The sequence below is a fragment of the Giraffa tippelskirchi genome, chromosome 10, assembly GCF_054371585.1.
Source record: "Giraffa tippelskirchi isolate mGirTip1 chromosome 10, T2T-mGirTip1v1.2.pri, whole genome shotgun sequence".
Taxonomy (NCBI): domain Eukaryota; kingdom Metazoa; phylum Chordata; class Mammalia; order Artiodactyla; family Giraffidae; genus Giraffa; species Giraffa tippelskirchi.
In genome coordinates, this window is record NC_137284.1 from 69,896,872 (window position 1) to 69,919,315 (window position 22,444).

The 22,444-nt window shown below is 34.0% G+C and overlaps 1 protein-coding gene across 12 annotated transcripts in view; it reads right to left on the minus strand.

Annotated features, from left to right (window-relative positions):
- Positions 1–22,444, minus strand: part of DGKB (diacylglycerol kinase beta) — a 1,170,055-nt gene that overhangs the window by 455,984 nt on the left and 691,627 nt on the right. For all 12 annotated transcript variants that reach the window (XM_081537636.1, XM_081537628.1, XM_081537635.1 and 9 more), the window contains one exon: positions 5,741–5,805. In XM_081537636.1, the coding sequence (XP_081393762.1) occupies positions 5,741–5,805 (65 nt within the window). The remainder of the gene's footprint in view (positions 1–5,740; positions 5,806–22,444) is intronic.

Genomic DNA, 22,444 nt, shown 5'->3' on the forward strand with positions numbered 1-22,444 from the left:
GTAAGTTTACAATGAAACATAATCTGTATTTTTAAATAGAAAAAAAAGGTTTCACTATACAATAATGAAGTTGTCTTGACTGGTAGATGCAAAAGTGGGGTCAAAGGCCTAAAAAAATGCCATACAGAATTTGAACATTGCTTGTGAAGCTTTGAACATTTATTTTATTGAATTCTAAGAATATATCAGGCTTCCCAGGTGGCACTGGTGGTAATGAATCCAGCTGTCAATGCAGGAGACGAAAGAGACATGGGTTCGATCCCTGAGTCAAGATGATCCTCTGGAGAAGGAAATAGCAACCCATTCCAGTATTCTTGCTTGGAAAATTCCATGGGCAGAGGACTCTAGTGGGCTACAGTCAATGAAGTGGCGAAGAACTGGACATGACTAATCAACTGAGCACACACACACAAGAATATATTATGACTGGTTTTGACTGATAAAAAATATTTGGGTAGCAAAATATCTCTAGATTGTTATAATTTAGGCAATATTTAATTTTATTGTCTCTTACTTAATATCACATGATATATAACTGCAAAATAATTATTGTATATACATGTACACACAGAAGGTAAGAGAGAGAGATCTTTTCTATTCACCCTTTAGTTAAACACCATCACAGTGTGCGTGCTGGCTCAGTCACGTCACTCATATCTGACTCTTTGCAACACTATGGACTCTAGCCCGCCAGGCTCCTCTGTCCATGGGGATTCTCCAGGCAAGAATATTGGAGTGGGTTGCCATGCCCTCCTCCAAGGGATCTTCCCCACCCGAGGATCAAACCCATGTCTCTTATGTCTCCTGCACTGGCAGAAGGGTTCTTTATCACTAGTGCCACCTGGGAAGCCCAAGGTAATATCAATAACTGAGAATCACATATTGTTAACCTGTTAAGTTGATAATACAAGTGCTAAAACAAATCTATAAGTAAGCATGTGTTATTAATTAGCAAAGCATTCACAGTGCTCAGGGATTTATATTGTAAAAATTTGTTAACACTGCTGGCTGAGGTCTTGGGATATTAAATACATGAATACAGAAAAATCTTTTAGTACCTAAAAGAATAGTTGTTTAGAATCAAGACTCACTATAGGCATATTTCAACTCTCATTTCATTATCTTTCTCGGCAATAAGTAGTTAAGATATTTCAAAAACAAATATACCACTTAATAATATATAATTTAATGAATAAATTTAGTAAATATCTATTGAGTGCTCATTATATTCCATGCACTACATAGATACTAAAGTCTCAGAGAGAAAGAGTCTGATTCCATGATCTCTCGAAGCCTATTGTCAGGGAAAGAAGTCAAGAATCACTCCACAGCATGAGTGTGTTCTTAAAGGCAAAGGCAAATCTTCTAAATTCATGTTGATTATTAATTTGAGTAATCTGAAGAGCACAAATTCTTTTCAAAATTAAGTTTCATTTATACAGTGCTGGTGGCTTAGTCTCTAAGTCGTGTCTGACTCTTGCGACCGCATGGACTGTAGCCCACCAGGTTCCTCTGTCCAAGGGATTCTCCAGGCAAAGAAACTGGAGTAGGTTGCCAATTCCTTCTCCAGGGGATCTTCCTGACCCAGGAATCGAACCTGGGTCTCCTGAATTGCAGGCAGATTATTTACTGACTGAGCTGTGAGGGAAGCCCCTTATTAATATGGTAATATCAAATTATCAGTCTGGAACATTAATTTTTCAGTTTTGTTTCTTCTCACACATTTAGAAGGCAAGGCTCTCTGTCATATCTTATATCACTACCTAGATTCTTAGTTAAGCTGCATTATTAAAATTTACATACCAATTTAACTTTTCTACTTACAAATTTCTTCACAAAACAGTGGAAAGTAGGACAGAAATTAGGCACATACGTCTTGAACAGGGGACTAAGAAAATGACCTTTATTTCATTCAGGGAGTTAGAGACGAGACACTTTTAAGTGATCAATGTGACTTAATGAAACAGCATCTTTGTGGAGTACTGCTAGCCCTCGGTGTTTGATAGCAGGTGCATTAAGTGCTGTATATTAAGAATTGGAATTTGTACTTTAAAAACAAGTTATGACTACATTATTAAGAAATTTCTGTAAATCACTAAGGCTTTTTCTATAGTTAGCTGCATTTTGCATATTACTTATAAGTCCTTGTCAGTGTTACACAGATTTACACATAGAATTCAATCATTTTTTCCAAATTATTATAACCGTTCATAATTATGTTAATAGATATTTTAGTGTGTTCATGCATAGTTAATTTTTTTAGGAAAAGTGAGAACTTAAAATGCTTCTTCTAAATAAAATTGGAAAGGTATAATGAATTTGAATTATGAGCGTAAGACATAGTAGCACAGACACTTCAAGAATTATTTTTCCAGCCTAAAAGAACAGAAATATTTATTTAAATTCAGTTTGATTAAAAGACTATCTTAAAGTTTAGAAAGTTGAAAAGCACATTTCCTCTTAACAGTTAACAGATTTATGTAGAAATTTTGGAAAAAAAAATATGATATAAACCCCTCAACTAGCACTCGCTTAAGCACTACCAGAAAAATCATTATCTTTCCCAGTTCATTCAATTTCTGTCATAAGAAGCATAGAGAACAGAACTATATATTTTGGTAATTAATTTCCTTAAGATAATGTTAGAAACATCATGTTCTTTAAAATATAAATGAATTTCAAGGTGAGCATGCTAGAGGATAATATTAATGGCATATGATTTATTGTGACAAGAGATCTGATCTGAAACACCATTATTAGGAGTACTTAAAAAAATCCATTTGCAAATTCCTGAAAGTATGAAAGTGCTATAGCTGAACTTGTATCAACATTGAAATCTAGAAAGTTGACCTTGTGAGTATGAAAGTGCTTGTGCACACTATCTGGCATCCCTCCTCATATAAATTTATTAGAAAATTTTCATATTCTGAATATGCTGCATTGTAGTGTAGGGAATTACCTAAATGCTCATAACACTGAGTGAAGACAATCTACAAAAGTACAGACTCAATATATACGGATAAATAACTTGGTAATTATATAATTTTAGGGCTGACTGTTACCTTAAAAAAATAGTCAGCAATAGTTCACTGAGCAACTACTGATATAGCTGGCATTCTTTGAACTCATACTAGAAACATGTGAGCTGTGTCAATATAGAAGGTATTTTCTATGTTATTACTGTTCCAAATGAAATGCTCCCTTTAAATTATATAAGCGAGAGTTACTTGTGACTTAAATTTATACTTAAGTTTCAGTAAGATGCAATTTTACATCTTCTAAACACTTTCGGGTACATAAACACATTGTAGTCAATGACATCTAACCACATGTTAGGCAGTGAGCAATGTCATAGATTAGTACTGCAGTTAATAATAAAAAACTTAAATAGACATATATGAATAATAGAGGTCTTCATTATTAAAATAATTAAAATTATTCTGGAGAACAGAATTGATTAGGTTTGAAGGAGCATCATAAATACTGGCATTCTAATAAAGGCCATCAAACTTGAGCATCTCAGAAATATATCGCTACACTGCTCTGTGCTCTTCTCCTTTCTCCCTCCCCGTCGCACATGTCTCTCTTTCTGTTTCTCTGGTTTTCTCCCCTCCCTCCCTCATCCTATCTCTGTTGAATAAGTTTGGAACAAAAATTTCCCCCCTTAAGCATATTTTAATGCCTTTAATTGGCTTTTAAATTGTAAAACTCCTAAAGGGGTGCACTGCATGCAGCATTTCTCAAATAGCATCTTTTTGGCTGTAACTTATTTTAATATATGAATATCAACCCATGAAAAATTCATAGAATGGCACTGGGTTAAGCATAAGATAGTTGATTCTATAATATGGCTTTATGTGCATTAATAAATGTGTTCATTTCCAGTATATTCAAGGTGGATCATCAAGTGCTAAAATACTTGTAAATATAATTTTATTGTTACATCATTTTTACATAAATTTCATGAAATAAAATTAAATCTTGTAAAATGAAAATGTATATTCTAGATATAAAGAGAAAAGGTGCAAAGTTTTAAAAGAATTACTTTTGACTTAATTTTGTAATATACACGGCATAAAATTAAAATATTGCAATAAAAATTCAGTATCCATACCATCCACTTCTTTCCCTTTTCCAGAAGAAACCAAAGTTAAAAGATTTTTGCAAATCTTTGTAAAGATATTATATGCACATACACATATCTATTATATATTTTTTTCTATTTTCCTTAAGACAAAATCATAGATGCTTGAACTAAAGAAAAAGTAAATCATAGCATCATGATTTATCATCTGTAGGGTTAGAAAGATCTCAAGGTGATACCTGGGGTACATTTTAGAAATACATTTTCATATGTCTTGCTAAAACATTTAAATAGATCAATATAATGAAAAATTAGGATTTGCATGAAACTAATATGACAATTCTTATATAAAGTAGTACACTAATGTCTACTGCTAAAACATCTAAAATAGATTTAAAATACATTTTAAATACATTCATTTATTATGGAATCACATGGAAGAAAATTATGTCAATCTCCTGGTGTATAACAAAACTGAAATAGACAGGAGAATTTCCAGTAGTTGTAAGTGTTCTATAATACTCATGGTATAATGTCAACCTAGCCAAATAGAGCGGAGAAGGCAATGGCACCCCACTGCAGTACTCTTGCCTGGAAAATCCCATGGACGGAGGAGCCGGGTAGGCTACAGCCCATGGGGTCGCTAAGAGTTGGACACAACTGAGCGACTTCACTTTCACTTTTCCCTTTCATGCACTGGAGAAGGAAATGGCAACCCACTCCAGTGTTCTTGCCTGGAGAATCCCAGGGATGGCGGAGCCTGGTGGGCTGCCGTCTATAGGGTCACACAGAGTCGGACACGACTGAAGCGAGTTAGCAGCAGCAGCAGCAGCCAAATAGAGAGACCCCAGGGCCTTTTAGTTTGAACATTAATATATAAATCACTTAAATATGTATATATAAATGTTGATTATTATTTTGTAACTGTGAAATGAACAGAGTAGAAATGGGTATAATTAAACAAAACACCCTTCCGCCTAAAATTTCCTGGGCAGTAGTGTGGATATGGCCATATTTCCTTCTAGAAATGGGAAAGATAACAAAGCCAATCTTTCTCAATTTCCCTGAATATCAGCAAAAGTCAGTATCTACACTTCTAAGGAAATAATGTCTGTGTATTGCTATAGCAGCAAAACCAATTTCGGGTTTCAAGGTCTTTTGCTCTGAAGAGAAAGTCTTTAACAGTAGTTTTGTCAGCATTGATATTTCTGGTTTATTTTCCATTTAGCTGAAGCCAATACAGGACTGATAGTACAAAAATTAGAGGTCTTATATGATACCTATGGAATGTACAGTACCTCAGCATGACCAAATCAGAGCCTCGTGTTTCTCCTTCAGATTTAGGATAATCCCCCCTCACATACTGGGCCATGTAAAGACCTCCAATATATCCTAATAACTATTTCACTTTATACTTGATATCTTTCTTCTCAGCATGAAAATGGACCAACAATGACCACATTGTATTCCCCATTATAACCTCCCTAAAATCTAGCAAGGAAAATTAAATTTGTTTACATTTATGTCTTAATACTTACATACACACCAAGCCTTATTCAGTCATTTATATGTTAAATGCTTTATATCATACAGTGACCCTTTTTATGACACAATCAACAGCAACCATAATTACAATGAATCATTTTTTCATCTTACCTACTATTGAATTTTTCTGGGTGTTTCTCTCTCATGATATGGAATCTGTGTGCAATGGAAGCATCCTAAGGAGAGAAAGAGAAACAAAAGACAGGACAGTTTATAATCCTAATATCTTGTGTAAACAATTAAAAGAGAAAAAAATTAAAGAATAATATTTTAAATTAACATTTCCTAAAAAATACTATTGCCAAGAAGATATTGTGCAATTAGGTAGAAATAGGTAATACACATAAATTCTGTACAAGTATGAATTAGTCACTGTTGGTTACTTTTCATATTTACTTCAAGGAATTAATTTCTATATAATGCGTACACCTCCTCTACTTGCCTTTGGTCTATGCTTAAAGAATGTTTAAAATAGTTCATGTGGACATAAATGCCAAAAAATATTTAAAATTCTTGTTATACAAAAGCTAGAAGGATGGTGTAAGTGGAGAAATGATCGAGCGGAGAAGCTCCTAGTCTCCTCGTCTTTTGAGATTAATTATGGGTAAAAATATAATGTGAGTGTTTCTATCTAGTAAAGGTAAGTTTAATACATGACTTCAAAGTTTGCTAAGAGTGTATTGGATGTGTAGTTATTAACTGCTCATTCCACAAGCTACTTTCTGACTTATCTTGCTTACCAGAGAAAAATAACAAAGGGGAAATTTATTTTTGGAAAATCGGTGACAAGTGTAACTAAACTCTGAGATCCCAAAAGTACCAGTTTCGCACCCTAACGGGTGTTTCTTCCATTTAGGAAACTCATTCAGAGTTTCTATGACACAGAATCACACAATATGTGAGACTGGTGGAATATTGTGATTCATGCTTCTCAACTTAATGTTCTTTCTCACTTTTAATAGTTGTCTCTGTTATTCTAAGCAAGGAGATATTTTCCCATTCTTCATCGACACATGATTAATCACTCCAATGAGAAACTAATATATTTACCAGTCATCTCAGAAGAAATGGGGCAATTTTAGCGAATGACTGTTAATTTTGTTTCCTAGTAGGGATAAAAGAAAAAGAAAAACCAAACACAAAGGAAATAAAGAAGCTGTGTATTTGAAAGAATCCTGAAAACACTAATCAAGGATTAAAAGTCTACTGAATGAAATGAAAAGGCTAATGTGCTTACTCATGCATAACAAAGCATTAGCCACAAGAGAGGGACCAATGCCCTCTGCAGATGGCAGACAGAGAGTTGCTTTCCCCCAAGATAGAGCTGTGATAGAACTCTAACTTTTTTGTACATTTTATCCTCTAAATATTGTTGAGTAATTGAATTAATCCACAAGGGTAAAGAACACAAAGGTATAGACAGATGTGTACTGAAATAACACTTGTAAAATAAAAGTTGTTAAAAAATCCTATGGTTTGATATTCTAATATAATTTTGTTATACATACATGGTCAATTTCCTGGTTTACTAAGTACGAATATCAAGGTTTTCACTCTTATTAGTCCAGTAGTTCTAAAACCTAAAGTTTCTTCCTTTTAAAAAATTATCACTAATAACTCATAAAAATACATTTTAAATAAAGCGAAGTTCTGTTACTATGGTATGAAATTATAGGAAAATCTGAGTTGGGCAATTTATGGTGTATTATACAGCATTATCGCTAATTAATTTTTAAAAATCATTTATTTTGATTTTATCCCTAATCTGATTCAAAATCAATTTGAAATACCTTATTATGTAGTTAAGTGCCTTCATCCAATAGACTATTTAAACAAAAGTAAAGAAACATGAATCAAGTACTAAGAATGAATGGTCAATATTAGTTATCCACAGGGAAACGGTCAGTGAATTTACCTTTGGTTGAATCATTTGTTTCTAAGTTATAGAAGTGAAACTTTTAAAAGTAGATTGCTTCATAAGCATATATTTTTGCAATAATAGATCTCTTCCTTTCCAAAACAACATAAATAGGACAGATGGAGGGAGGGAGAGAGGAGAAGAAAAGAGAAAGGAGAGGATGGGATCAAAAGACCATTTATGTAGACTGGACTATAACTGACTAAATTCCTAGAAATACAGAACACATAGCCAAAGATAAACTTAGCCTTAGCTCCTCTATTTCCAAGACACTCAGGCAATGAATCATGTAGGAAAGACAGGGGAGAAATAAAAGCTAGTGAAGAACACTGGCATGCCTTTTCCTTGTGTTGAATGGGTCCCACCACAAAGAGAGAGCTGGCATTGCTGACTAAAGGATGTATAAGGAACAATGACAGCAGGTGTTCATTTGGATGAAAATTCAGACTAAATTCCCATGGGACCCTGTCCCTTTGGCATAACCCCAAGAGGCTTGAAAGAGAACTGCCAAACCCTGCAAACTTACCCAGCAGCCATACTTCAGGGACACTAAAGGTTCTCTAAAAAGACCAAATAAGAAAGCACAGGCTTCCCAAGTGGCACAGTGGTAAAGAACCTGTCTGCCAATGCAGGAGATGCAAGGAACCTGGGTCTCATCTTTGGGTCAGGAAGATTCCCTGGAGGAAATAGCAACTCACTCCAGTATTCTTGTCTGGAAAATTCCATGCGCAGAAGAGCCAGATGGGCTGTAGTCCATGGGTTCACAAAAGAGCTGAACACTACTGAGCATGCACACACACACAATGTTGGGTTTTTACGTGAACTTTGCCCTTTCAGTCTCTATATATTGCAGTTTTTAGGAAACAAAAAATAAATTGGCATCACTTTCATACCCTAGGATGGATAAATGTTGAGTTCAGACAGACTTTCACTTTCAAGACTTGTGACTTTGAGCAAATTACTTATTTATCATGAGTCATAGCTTTCTTATCTTTAAAAGAAGATACTAATACCCCTTTATAAAAGTACTGTGGTGAGATATTTTTAGATTATTCTGTATAGCAATTGCAATAGTCTTCTGTATAACTGGGGTATTCATATATTCTATATCCACATTAGAATGTTACTGAAAGTTAAAGAGAATGCTAAGAAATAGTTGAATCGGATAATTTTGAAAGATATATTTACTGACTCTCAATTTGGTTTCATTATTTTCTAAATTTTAAAAAAATTTCATCTTAATTTAAAAAATCAAATCAAATCAGATAGAGGAAATAAGAGTTATTCATCTTTTTTAAAGCAAAAAAAAATAGATCTCATTAGGTTGATTTTCAAAGCAGAGTATTTTGTGTAGTATTTTATAATTTATATATATGTAAATCTGAACATACATGTGTGCATATATATGCACACATATATAAATATGTGTATATATACATATATACACACACACATGCATACAAATATATCAAAGAATTAGCTTCTTAGCCATATCTATCTTTAATACTCTGTACTGGTATTTTTCTAAAGACTGATTTTTTTCTTTTCCTATGAGAGCTTATTATTTTTTAAAAAATAAAGTTACCCTAAATCTCCAAAGTTGCATTTTAAGTTATTAATATGAAAAACTTGATTATTTTCTGTAGGTTATATCATTTTAAATTGAGAAAATAAAATTGCTGAGATATCTATAAATAGCAAACTCTACTAAGAAGAGGACATTATCAATACTAATCTTTTACTTGAAGTGTAAAATATTCTTACCCAAATATTATCACAGGTACTATATTTTTAATCCATTTAAAAAATATTTCTCTGACAATCATTTTTACAAAACTTGACAAATAATTTATTTCTGAATATTATAGCAAATTAAACATTTTCTCAATTCCATTACATTTTAGGATAGAATATAAATCTAACCAATGACAAATGGATGTTACCAGGAGTTATTCCAAATGCAACCATAGAATTTAAAATTAAACTTTGTATACTAGATGAATTTTCATTGATTTTCTGAAATAGTTCAGTTCCTCCTTAGTTTTGGATGAATAAATGACTTCCTGTGTGTGAGCTTTTTTCCTTTAATAACTGTGATTTCTTCAAGTGCTTCAAAAGCTGAAATGTATGATGTTCCATTTGTTATTTTTTGAATATTTTTCAAAGATTTTCAAATGAAATTTTGATGCATTATTTACATGTAATAAATTTTACCAATTTTAAGTGTACAATTAAATGTCTTGAGGAAGGTTTCAATAACTACTTTCAACAATCATGACAGACAAAATTTCCATCACCCCAAAAGTTCCCTAAGGCCCTTTGCATTTATGTACTTTCATACATATATACGTATACAAATCATTGATCTGCTGTCTTTATAGTTTTTCTTTTCTAATATTTCCTATAAATGGAAATTAAAAGTACTCTCATGTCTGGCTTCTTTCATTTACTATAATGCCTTTAAGATTCAGTCATTTGTTCCAGTGTCAGGGGTTTGTCCCTTTTTATTGCTAAGTAGTATTCTATTAAAAAAGTATACCACAATCTGTTTGTTTATTAATTGCTGACGTTTGGCTTTTATGCATAAAGTTGCTATGAATTTTTGAGCACAATTCGTTTTGTAGACATGTGTGATTATGCCTTTGTGTAAAAACTTAGGAATGAGACTGTCGTGTTAGATGGTATGAGTACATTTAACTTTATATAAAAGAAAAAACTTATTTTTCTAAGTACTTGTACCATTTTGCATTCCTACTAGTTAAGTATGTTATTTCCAGTTACTCCACATCTTTACCAGCACTCCACATCTACACCCACTCTTGATAGTCCTTTTAAATTTTACCCTCCTAAGAGACGGTATTCTGTTTTAGAGCGTTAACCCTTATGAGTCATACTATCTGCTTCAGTACAAGGGTCTGTCAATTCTGGCAAAATGATAGGATTTCAAAGTTCTGGTACAGATTTAATAAATGCTTCCAGCTTTATCACAATTCATTCATTCTCACAGCTTTTAGTATATCTTCTCAGCTTTGCTATATTCAACAATTACAAAATAGCAATGAGCACTCTGAAAGTCCATTTGTGCATTCTACTCAATACTCAACCCATGCACAGCCTCAAGGATTTCAAAGGATTTTTTTTTTGTAATTCCTTCAAAAGCTATGCAGAGAATACATGCTTAGGGTCTCTCTTTTAAAAGAACGTGAGCTCTGAAATTGACTATGATCTTTTTCTTTGGTTAAAGTGAAGTAAAATTGTTAGTTGCTTCAGTTGTGTCCAACTCTTTGGGACCCTATGGACTGTAGCCCTGGAGGTTCCTCTGTCCATGGTATTCTCTAGGCAAGAATACTGGAATGGGTTGCCATCCTCTCCTCTAGGGTATCTTTCAGACCCAGGGACTGATATGTAGCATGAGTTAGTTAGTAGTTGCTCAGTCATGTCCAACTCTTTGCAATCCCATGTACTGTAGCCTGCCAGGCTCTTCTGTCCATGGAATTATCCAGGCAAGAATACTGGAGTGGGTAGCCATTCTCTTCTCCAAGGGATCTTCCCAACCCAGGCATTGAACCTGGGTCTCCTGCATGACAGGCAGATTCTTTACCATCTGAGCCACCAGGGAAGCCCATATACTTTAAATAAAAGCAATATTAAAAGATTCAATGCATGTAAAAGTATATGAAATGTGAAAGACCCACATTTCCCCAATTTTAATTCTGAGAGATAATAACCGAGTCTTTCTCATGCATCATTTTGAAAACAGCTTATCTAAAAAGCATAAATGTATGAAAATACATATCCACAACTGTATGTTTACAAAAATAGACTTATACAAACTGTGCTGAAACAGGGATTTTTTTTTCACTTATTAATAAAGCATATACATATCCAGGAAACAGGAATTTTCCTAATGTTTTTAATGCCAGTAGCCTATTGTCCTTAATAGGTGTGCTATTATTTATGCAGCTATCTCCTATTCGTAGTGGTTTGGGTTTACTATTTTGCTACCAAAAATAATATTATTTAATGTTTTGTTACCAAATTCTATACAACCTTCATGTATCTCTGTGAATATATATTTACAACAAATATTCAGAAGTGGATTTCCTGGCTGAAAGTATAGGTAAGTATTATGTTTGATTGTGTAGTGAAAAATTACTCTCCAAAATGTTAACATATTCCCACTAACAGTGTCTAACGTGACTAGTCATCATTAAGTTTATCAATTTCTGAATCTGATGGACTAAAAAGTATAACACAATTGTTCAAATAAAGTTTTGTCATTGTTGATTGAAATTGATGATCTTTTCATATGCTTTTGTTCATATTTATTCTTTTGTGGACTACTTAAGTACATTATCCATTTTGTCTATGTACATTAAGAAACTATTTATGTTAATAACCATAGTGAGGACAATTAATAGTATTTAAATATTTACTACTACTGAAGTACTGTTTTAAAAGCTTTATATGTAGTATTTCATTTAACCCCATAAAAAATTTTATGAGCTAGCTATTGTTATCTAGCATTACAAATTAGAAAATAGGATTACAGAACTTTTAATCATCCCAGACCATATAAGAAAGGGCTGTGGAATTAACAGTTGAATACAAGAAACATCTTTAGAATGCAGGCATTTCATGCTTTTTTACCTAGTATAGAAAAAGTCAAATATTGCAAATATTCCACGTCTGTTTTTTTGATTTTTTACCGTGTAGATTTTAAACTATTTATATTTCAGTTATATCAAAATTTTCTGAGTTTTGAATCATGCTTAGAAATCTCTTTTTTTTCTCCAATTTAGTAATAATACTACTTTTTGTATGTCTTGGCCATTATGACTTCATACTTTACAGTTTAATATCTGAATCATTTCATATTATTTTGGCATAAGAGTTAAGTAGAAATCTTGCCAAATTTTTGCCAAAATACATATTATTTATGTTAATACAAGTTTGTCAACAGTTTACATTTCCCTCTTTGTTTGAAAGACATAACTTATATATAATAAACGTCCATCTCTGCATTTCTCTGTTACTCTGAACCAGTATACCAAATTATTTCAATTACTGTAATTCTGTAATCAATTTTCTTATTTGTTGGGCAAGGGTCATATTCCTCATTTAACTCTTAAAAATGCATGATTATTTAGAAGATTTGATAAAATTTGACATCATTTTTACTCACATTATCTTGTTATGAATACGCAGCTAAAATCTTTGAGAATTGCAATTAGATCTGATTTGATAGATAAATTTTGGGAGAACTAGAATGTTTTATAATATCACATTCTATTTTTTAAGATATATTTCTCTGCTTGCTATATTTTCTCATATGATTTTTAGTAGGGTCCAAAATTTTCTTCACGTTAAGTCCAATATATTTATTTTTATTAATTTCATACATACCAATCTTACTTTTGTATTTACCATAATACAATTCTTTATTATTTTGTCTTTTTAACTGGCTATGTTTTATATAGAAAACATTTTGATTATTTATTATTAATCTTTTAAACCTTATAATTCTGTTATTTTATATGGTTCCCTTCAACTGATTCATTTTTTCTTGGAACACAGCCCTACCATCTATAAACATGCTCCAGCTCCTTTCAGACATTTCCACCTCTAAGTCTTTTTTCTTATCTAATTGCTTTACATAGTACATCCAGAACAATACCAATTGTAAATGCTGGTACACATTTTGCATATTTAATTTAATAATAATATATGTAATACACTATTACTCAAAACGCTTGCTCCACTTTTGAGAAATTATGTTTTTATCAGACTTAGAGATGTTTCATTCAGTTATATTTTATTAAGAGTTTGTCTCCCTTTTTTGCTTTTTCTATAATACCAATTATCATCTTACACCCAGCATGCTAACACAATCTGACAGGCTATGTATTTGTCTTTTGCAGCTTTTTTATCATCTTCTCTTAAACACTGTGCAAGGTGATGTAAGCTCAGTGAGTATACAAATTTTCTACCTGTCTGATTCACTTCCATACCACAGAATGGGATATCATATTATTTTACTAGCCTACAAAAGTCCAAGAAGTCAAATTGCGATTGACTGAATGGACGAGTTATTAAAATAACCACCAGACACTGACTGACGATAGCAGAGAGGTTAAGAACTTGGACTCTGGAGTTAACCTGCCTGGGTTTGAGACCTGCTGTAAACTTAACTGGATCTTTGACCTTAAAAAGTTACTTAGGCTATCAGTGTTTCTAATTTCCTATTTCTAAAATAGGAATGATACTAGTACTACCTGTTTTACTATGAAGACATGGATATTCTAATAAAATAGTGCCTGGCATTATAAAGCAAGCAAATAAATGCTAGCTCTTATTATTACAGAAATATATTCATCACTTTGAGAGTCACATGATTTTGTCTTTTGGTTTACTGGTATAGTAAATTAAATAAATTCCCATATACATTAGATGAAGTACTCAAGAGACAGTTGGGCTTTGGTATTTAAAACTTTGTGGACTTCAGAAAAGTTACACTATGCATAAAAGATACATTAAATAACAAACCTAGAAGGGCAGGAACAACATGTTGTAAAATTCACATATTTCTATACTAGGACATATGGATATTGACTTAAAGAAAGATAAATTAACACTGCAAAGAATATGCTAATTCAGATTATACATCTCACAAAGTAAATAATGAAAATATTAGTTTTCTGGGCTTTGTTAGATTTTGAAATTTTAAATAAGAGATTACAGTCCTATAATATATTTCCCTTCTGCAGTTAACAATCTGTGTTCTCCTGACACTCTTTACCTAAATATCTGAAATACACAATGTACTTTCTGTTAATATTTTATTTGAGAACATTACACCAATAGCTACAGACAAGATTATTTCATAGACAGATTTTTGTCAGATATTGATATTCGTTGTGTTGAATTAATAAAGGGTGTCAGAATGTTACCATCTTTATGGTTCACAATAGTTAATAAAGCAAACAGTTTGTTCTTTGAAGGTTTTAAAGGACTATGTGTAAATTACTGGCCTAGCAGTTTTTGGAAGAAGCAACATTATGACAATTTTTTTAAATTTATGTGATCTACTTAAGTTTTCTCTTTACATGTAAGTCAGTATTTTTCATGATGTCATCTGTAGTAGGCTGAAAGGTGGCCACCTAATTCACAGAAGGTATTAAAACCTAATTCCTAGAACCTTGTAAAGTTCTTGCAGATGTTTCCAACTCAAGAACTGATATTGCTTGGGGTAGATGACCCTGTGCTATCTTGCACTTGCTTTCAAGGAGGAATGTTTAACTCTTATATTGCGCTTGTTTCATCACCATAGAAAGCAGTTAACTTGGTTTCTAGTTTCATACAATAAATAATTTTTATCTGAGTCTCATCTATAAATGATTCAGATGATTTAGAAGATGGGATTTGGTACTGTGCGGTGATGGCATTTACATGAGACTTCTGACTAGAGGTGTGATTAAAACAGTCATAAAATAATAAAGTATGTCTGAAGATTCTCCAATCCAGGCTCAAAATTCTCCAAGCCAGGCTTCAACAGTACAGGAACCCAGAATTTCCAGATGTTCAAGCTGGATTTAGAAAAGGCCAAACCAGAGATCAAATTACCGACATCCATTGTATCACAGAAAAAGCAAGAGAGTTTCGGAAAAAAACATCTACTTCGGCTTTATTAACTAAGCTAAAGCCTTTGACTGTGTGGATTACAACAAACTGTGGAAAATTCTTCAAGAGATGGGAATACCAGACCACCTGGTCTGCCTCCTGAGAAACCTGTATGCAGGTCAAGAAGCAATAGTTAGTTCTGGGCATTGAACAAAGGACTGTTTCCAAATTATGAAAGGAGTAGGTCAAGGCTGTATATGGTCACCCTGCTTATTTAACTTCTACGTAGAGTACATCATGTGAAATGCTAGGCTAGATGAATCACAAGCAGGAATCAAGACAGCTGAGAGAAATACAACAACCTCAGATATGCAGATGATACCACTTCAATGGCAGAGAGTGAACTAAAGAGCCTCTTGATGAAAGTGAAAAAGGAGAGTGAAAAAGCTGGCTGAAAACTCAACATTCAAAAAACAAAGACCATGGTATCTGGTCCCCCATCACTTCTTGGCAAACAGATGGGGAAAAAGTGCAAATGGTGACAGATTTTATTCTCTTGAGCTCCAAAATCATTGTGGACAGTGACTGCAGCCATGAAATTAAAAGACGTTGCTCCTTGGAAGAAAGCTATGACAAGCCTAGGTAGCATATTTAAAAGCAGAGACATCATTCTGCCAACAAAGGTTCACATAGTCAAAACTATGGTTTTTCCTGTAGTCATGTAGGGATGTGAGAGTTGGACCATAAAGAAGGCTGAGCACCAAAGAATCGATGCTTTAGAACTGTGGTGCTGCAGAAGACTCTTGAGAGTCCCTTGAACTGCAAGGAGATCAAACCAGTCAATCCTAAAGGATATGAACTCTGAATATTCATTGGAAAGACTGATGCTGAAGCTGAAAGTCCAATACTTTCACCACCTGATGCAAAGAGATAATTCACTGGAAAAGACTCTGATGCTTGAAAGACTGAGGGCAAGAGGATATGGGGGCAACAGAGGATAAGATGGTTAGATGGCATCACTAACTCAATGAACATGAGGTTGAGCAAACTTAGAGAGATAATGAAGAACAGGGAAGTATGGCATGCATCAGTTCATGGTGTCACAGAGAATAAGACATTATTCGGTGACTGAACAACAACAATAACAATGCCATGTAAATCTATAACGTAAATATTATGATAAAGGAAAGAGTGAAGGTTCATCAGTTTGTATAACCTATCATAGGTCATCAAGTTGGAGTAGTCACACACAGACAGATACACACAGGAAAATAGTAATCCACTGTCTCTAAAGGCCAATCGCTTCCAACATTATTCTAGCTTTATTAAAAAATGATTTCCAAATATGACTACATTCTTTATGTCTGAAAAATGATACTAAGAAATGGCTGATTTCAATAAGGTACCAGAAAGTGACAGTGTATGTTCTTTTTACTTGGTCTATCTTAGAGGACAAACTCACTGAAGAGTACTGCATTACATTTCATTTTCCTGTTCTCTTTCCCATTCCTGTCCCTCCACCTTTTCTTCCTATCTATCTGTCATCATCCTCTCTCTTTCTAAATACACACATACAAAAAGTCCCTTAGGTAGATTTCATCTTTTTTTCTCCAAGATATCCCTTTCCTAGAACTGTATACCTACCTATGGCATTTTGGTTCTAACAGGGTTAAACTAGGCTATGGCAGATGCCGCCTGATGCATTCCTAATATGTATCTCCCTCCTCTTTTTAACCAATGGAACTCTTATCTTATCTGAGCAGCTGTGTACCCACCCAGCTAATAAACATGTGATCAAGCAAGCAAGCAAGCAAACCCTAAATCCTCAAGGTTCCTCTTTATGGGAAAGAACTGTGATCTAGATATAGTTCCTTTCCATCCTTTACCACCACCACCATCATCACCAATTTAATCGCAGGAATGTGGATGTAATTCCTGAGAGGTATAAGCAGATAACTTGAAAACATAAGGATAAAAGTCACTGCTGAAAATTTCAAAGGAAAAAAAGAAGAAGCTTGATTCTTTAAAACATCTTGATGGCTGCAGTAGCATCTGAACACCAGATGCCCAGCCAAAAGAAAGGATTCCCTGATTTGTCATTTTGTAATTGCTTCATGAAGTCAAATACAATACAAGAAAACACAGGTGATAACTTCCCAAGCAACTCATTCCTCTGAAAACACAATGACAATGAAAGTGAAAATGTTAGCCACTCAGTTGTGTCCTACTCTTTGAAACTCCGCGGACTGTAGCCCTCAAGGCTCCTCTGTCCGTGGAATTTTCCAGCAGGAATCCTGGAGTGGGTTGCCATTTCCTACTCCAAGGGATCTTTCCAACCCAGGGATCAAACCTGAGTCTCCTGCATTGCAGTCAGATTCTTGACAGTCTGAGCCATCAGGGAGCAACTTGTTCCTCTGAAAACATAACAGGGAGTCTACAAATTCTGTCATGGTGACTTCTGGGAAATACTTCCCTCAACTATTTTTCTTTATGTGTAACATTCAAAATGCTATATTTGTACATAGACATGATTTCTAAAGGATTTCTGGAAAATTATCTATTTTGACTACATTACTTTTACAAAATTAGGTATTTGCCTTTTTTGACAGAAAAGACAGATATTAATATCTTTATTTCAGAATGCAAAGATCTATCTGGGTTTAATGGCCCTTCCTGAGGTGACACACCTCACCAGAGGGACAAATGACTTCAGTCTTTCATCCTCCAGTCCATTGCTCATGGTGTGACCCCCTTATTTAATCCAGCAATGTGGATAGGTCACTTAATGTTCCTTTTGATCACATTCTTGTCAAGAGATATTTCACCATTAACTGCTGTTAATGCTATCAGCATATTTCCTAAAACAACTATTATTATTTAGAGAATCAGGAGACACTGCTTGCATCCATAATTCTATTTGCAATGTAACAGCAAGCTTCATTTAATTAATGATGTATTTCCTAGGTGAGGCTGGGAAACAAAATGAAGTTGATTGGTAATCATTAAATAAATAAATTTGCCTCTATTATTTGTCCTCAAGAACAAATGTAACATTAGCTGTCATTTCCTGTAATCATATTCTCTCCTTGAAGAGAATAAAATCAGTAAGTCAGTAGCTTGAGAATATAATCAGAGACTCCTGATTCATCTAAGGTAGAAGAACTTGACTCCAAAATCCCTCACCCAAGATACCTCTTGCCTTAGTGCTACAAAGAACATCATACAAAGTGACTACAGAACTCCCACATAAGTAAACTAGTACTTTAATGAGGATAAAGGGCTATAACATTACCCTTCTGAATTAGTAATATTGGTAAGTAAATTTGCAAGAGATTTCAGAGATAAAATTACTTTCCTTCTAACATAATAAAAAAAAAGTTTACTCAGTATCTAGGAAAAGTTAAAATTATAAGGGAAAGTTGTCTTTTTTGTCTGTCACACAACTCCGAAACAAAATTGTTTGTCCTACAAAAGATTTATCATAGTGGCAGATAAAGACATGTAACCCTTACACGTTATAATGTATACAACACTAATTGTGATAGAACACCCTGTTAACACCCAAGGATTCACAACTTCCTCCTCTGATGTTTGCCTACTTTTTTTTCTCTTTCTCTATCTATTGCAAATGGAAAGTTCAGATACCTCTTAAATTGACTTTTGGAGAAAAGCACTATTAGACAAATAATTCCATTTCTTATGAGATATCTAAAAGAGTCAACTTCATAGAATCAAACAGTGGAATAGTGGTTGTCAGGGGCTGGGGAGAGGGAAAAACAAGAGTTACTAATTCAAGGGCATAAACTGTCAGTCAAATAATATGAATACATTTTAGAGATTTGCTGTACAGCACTGTACCTGAGTTAATATATATTGGACACTTAAGATTTTGTTAAGAGACTGAATCTCAGTGTTTTTTTTTACCATAATAAAACAACATTAAAATAATTACAATATCCAGAGGGAGACATAATATCTGAATGGGAATGTGATATATCTGATGCACGCCTTGTGGGGCTGTATCATCGAGAAGAACGAAAGGATGAAGAAGGCAGCATAATGCAAGGGAAACCATTGAGTGCTGTTGGAATTTAGGAGTTTAGAGGTGCTAGAGATGAGAGTGGATCAGAAGTTCATATGAGTTGTGTTCAAAGAAAACGATTCTGTTTGGCTCATCCTTTAAACTGAGCTTTACTCCAAAATAAGCTAGTTGGTCTACAGTTTTTAACTGAATTACTTTGACCTTTTGGACATATTAGACATGCTTACTCTTTTCACATCTGTGAAGGTGGACTTATTGCCTATACACACACAGACACACAGACACACACACACAGAGCTAACCAAAGGAACTTTCCAAATATACCAGTTCTCTTCCCCTCTAACACAGGTCCCCTTCATCCATTCCAAGATCAGCCCCCAAACCCGTGCTTAGATCCTATCTCGAATCGATCCCTTAGGAATCACAATACCTCAGGAGTTTATACTCTTTCTCTCCAGTACCTCATCCTCTTCTTCTTTATTGGCTCTTTTTCTGTAACATTAAAATTGCTTAGGTATCCATAATGTAAACAATAATCCCTTAAACTCCTGTACTACAAAGCATTGACACTTTCCTTCTCACTTTTCACTCAAACTTCTTTAAAGTACTGACTAGACTTTCTGACTTCACTTCCTCAGTCTCTCTGACCATACCGAAGTCTGGCTTTCAATATCACAACTTAAAATTTTCAACTGTGATTTCCCTCTTTGCTTTCTCTACTTTTACTCCCTACCATATTTCCATCTAGAGTGTAATTTATCAGTCCATTATCACCGATAGCCTTGATCTCAGGGTAAATCTGATTCTAACTTGTTTTATTCCTTTAATACTCTCTTTCGTTGATTTGTATCAGACCAACTCAACTCCTGTTTTTCCTTCTATTTTCCAGGCCACTTCATCTTGGATTACTTCGTTACTCTTCTGCTTATTACTTCCATAATGACCTTTCTTGGAATTTAGTCCTCATACTCCTTTTTACTAACTCTACACAACTGGGTCTTAAAAGGAAAGACTATTCATGTTAGGAAGATGAGACTTCATTCTAAAATCATGAAACTCCAGAAATGTTTTACACCAGGCATCTTGTTTGCATTTTAGAACTATCACTCGGACACTGTATGTATGATTTATTTGGTGGGCTCAGTATTGGGGAGATAAAAAATAACTGCTGAGTTAGAACTGCAATATGTATAATAGTAAAGGAGGAAAGGGAGGCACCTGCTCATGAAATATTTATGAGGTCAATACTTCAATCAATACCTGATGATTGACTGATTGATTAGGCATTGGCTGAGTGCTAAGCAGGAGGAAAGGATTAGAAATGACTCACTGGTTTTGGGTTTGGGAGATTTGATTGATAAGATACCTCCCTCAATTGAGATAGAATAAGATTAGGAAGTTCATCAGAGATAACAAAACCCTCTATGGTCAAACTAAAACTTTTGCTAAACTTTGCACTGAAATTTAACATCTAGTTTATAGAAGTGTATACAATGAATAAATGAACACAACTGCGTAACCAACATTCAGAACAAACAAACAAAAAAATTGCACATTTGTGTGGTCGCCAAAAGTCCAGCCCCATTATGAAAAGTAGAATTCTAGTCCTACAACATTTCCTAGTGAGTTCCTGACTTGACTCAAGTGTAGGTCATATATAAAAATTACACAAACACCTACACACACAAAGCCTCGCCTAAATATTACAGTAAAATATGTGATCTGACTAAAGTCACTGCCTATGTCTTTGAAAGGCCCAATGGCTAAAAGCCTACTTAAGAGTTATTTCTGGAATTCATGAACTTATATGAAACTATAATTATGTCATGGTGTCATGAATGACTTTTAATAACAAAACAGTGGAGCAGACTAATGAGACTATTATTAAAAAGAGAGTCTGTGTTAACTAGAAAATATTAAGAATATTAGAATATCAAATCTAAACTTATGTGATATGTTGCTATAGTATTAACAAAGTTATTTTTTTCTAGAATTTATGTTTTCTTTGAAAACTTGCATTCATCAATGTTTAGATAAAAACTTAAAATTACATATATGAATACATTTATGGAACGTTTCTATGTATATGAATAATTCAGATTTTGCTACTTCATTATTCCAGCAATGTCTATTCTTATTTGCTATACGTTAAACGAACAATCATTCAATTTTTCACTGGGGAAAAAATCAAACATGATTCGGTATCAAATAATTCTTACTTTAAATATTTTCTCCATCACTTACTAGCAGTGGAATCCTGGGGATTGTTTCTACTCTTTGAAGTTATGGTAGGGAATAAGTTAGAAAATAATTGGGTAAAGCAGTCAAACTAACAGCAATATAGAAAATACTTGATAATGAAAATGATAATTATTTTCTTTTTTCATTTTTTGGATTTACTAATGTAAAACTTGTTCAGTTCAGTTCAGTTACTCAATCGTGTCCAACTCTTTGCAACCCCATGGACTGCAGCATGCCAGGCTTCCCTGTCCATCACCAACTCCTGGAGCTTGCTCAAACTCATGTCCACTGATCGGTTATGCCATCCAACAATCTCATCCTCTGTCGTCCCCTTTTCCTCCTGCCATCAATCTTTGCCAGCATCAGGGCCTTTACCAATGAGTCAGTTCTTCACATCAGGTGGCCAAAGTATTGGAGTTTCAGCTTCAGCATCACTCCTTCCAATGAATATTCAGGACTGATTTCCTTTAGGATTGACTGGTTTGATTTTCGTGCAATCCAAGGGACTCTCAAGGGTCTTCTCCAATAACACACTCAAACACATCAATTCTTGGGCGCTCAGTGTTCTTGATAATCCATCTCTCACATCCACATGTGACTACTGGAAAAACCATAGCTTTGACTAGAAGGACCTTTGTTGGCAAAGTAATGTCTCTGCTTTTTAATATGCTGTCTAGGTTGGTCATAAATTTCCTTCCAAGGAGGAAGCAACTTTTAATTTCATGGCTGAAAATTTTGGAGCCCCCAAAAATAAAGTCTCTCACTATTTCCATTGTTTATCTATTTGCCATGAAGTGATGGGACCAGATGCCATGATCTTAGTTTTCTGAAGTTTTTAAGCCAACTATTTCACTCTCCTTTTTCACTTTCATCAAGAGGCTCTTTAGTGCTTTGCTTTCTGCCATTGGGTTGGTGTCATCTGCATATCTGAGGTTATTGATATTTTTCCTGGCAAACTTGATTCCAGCTTGTTCTTCATCCAGCCTGGCATTTT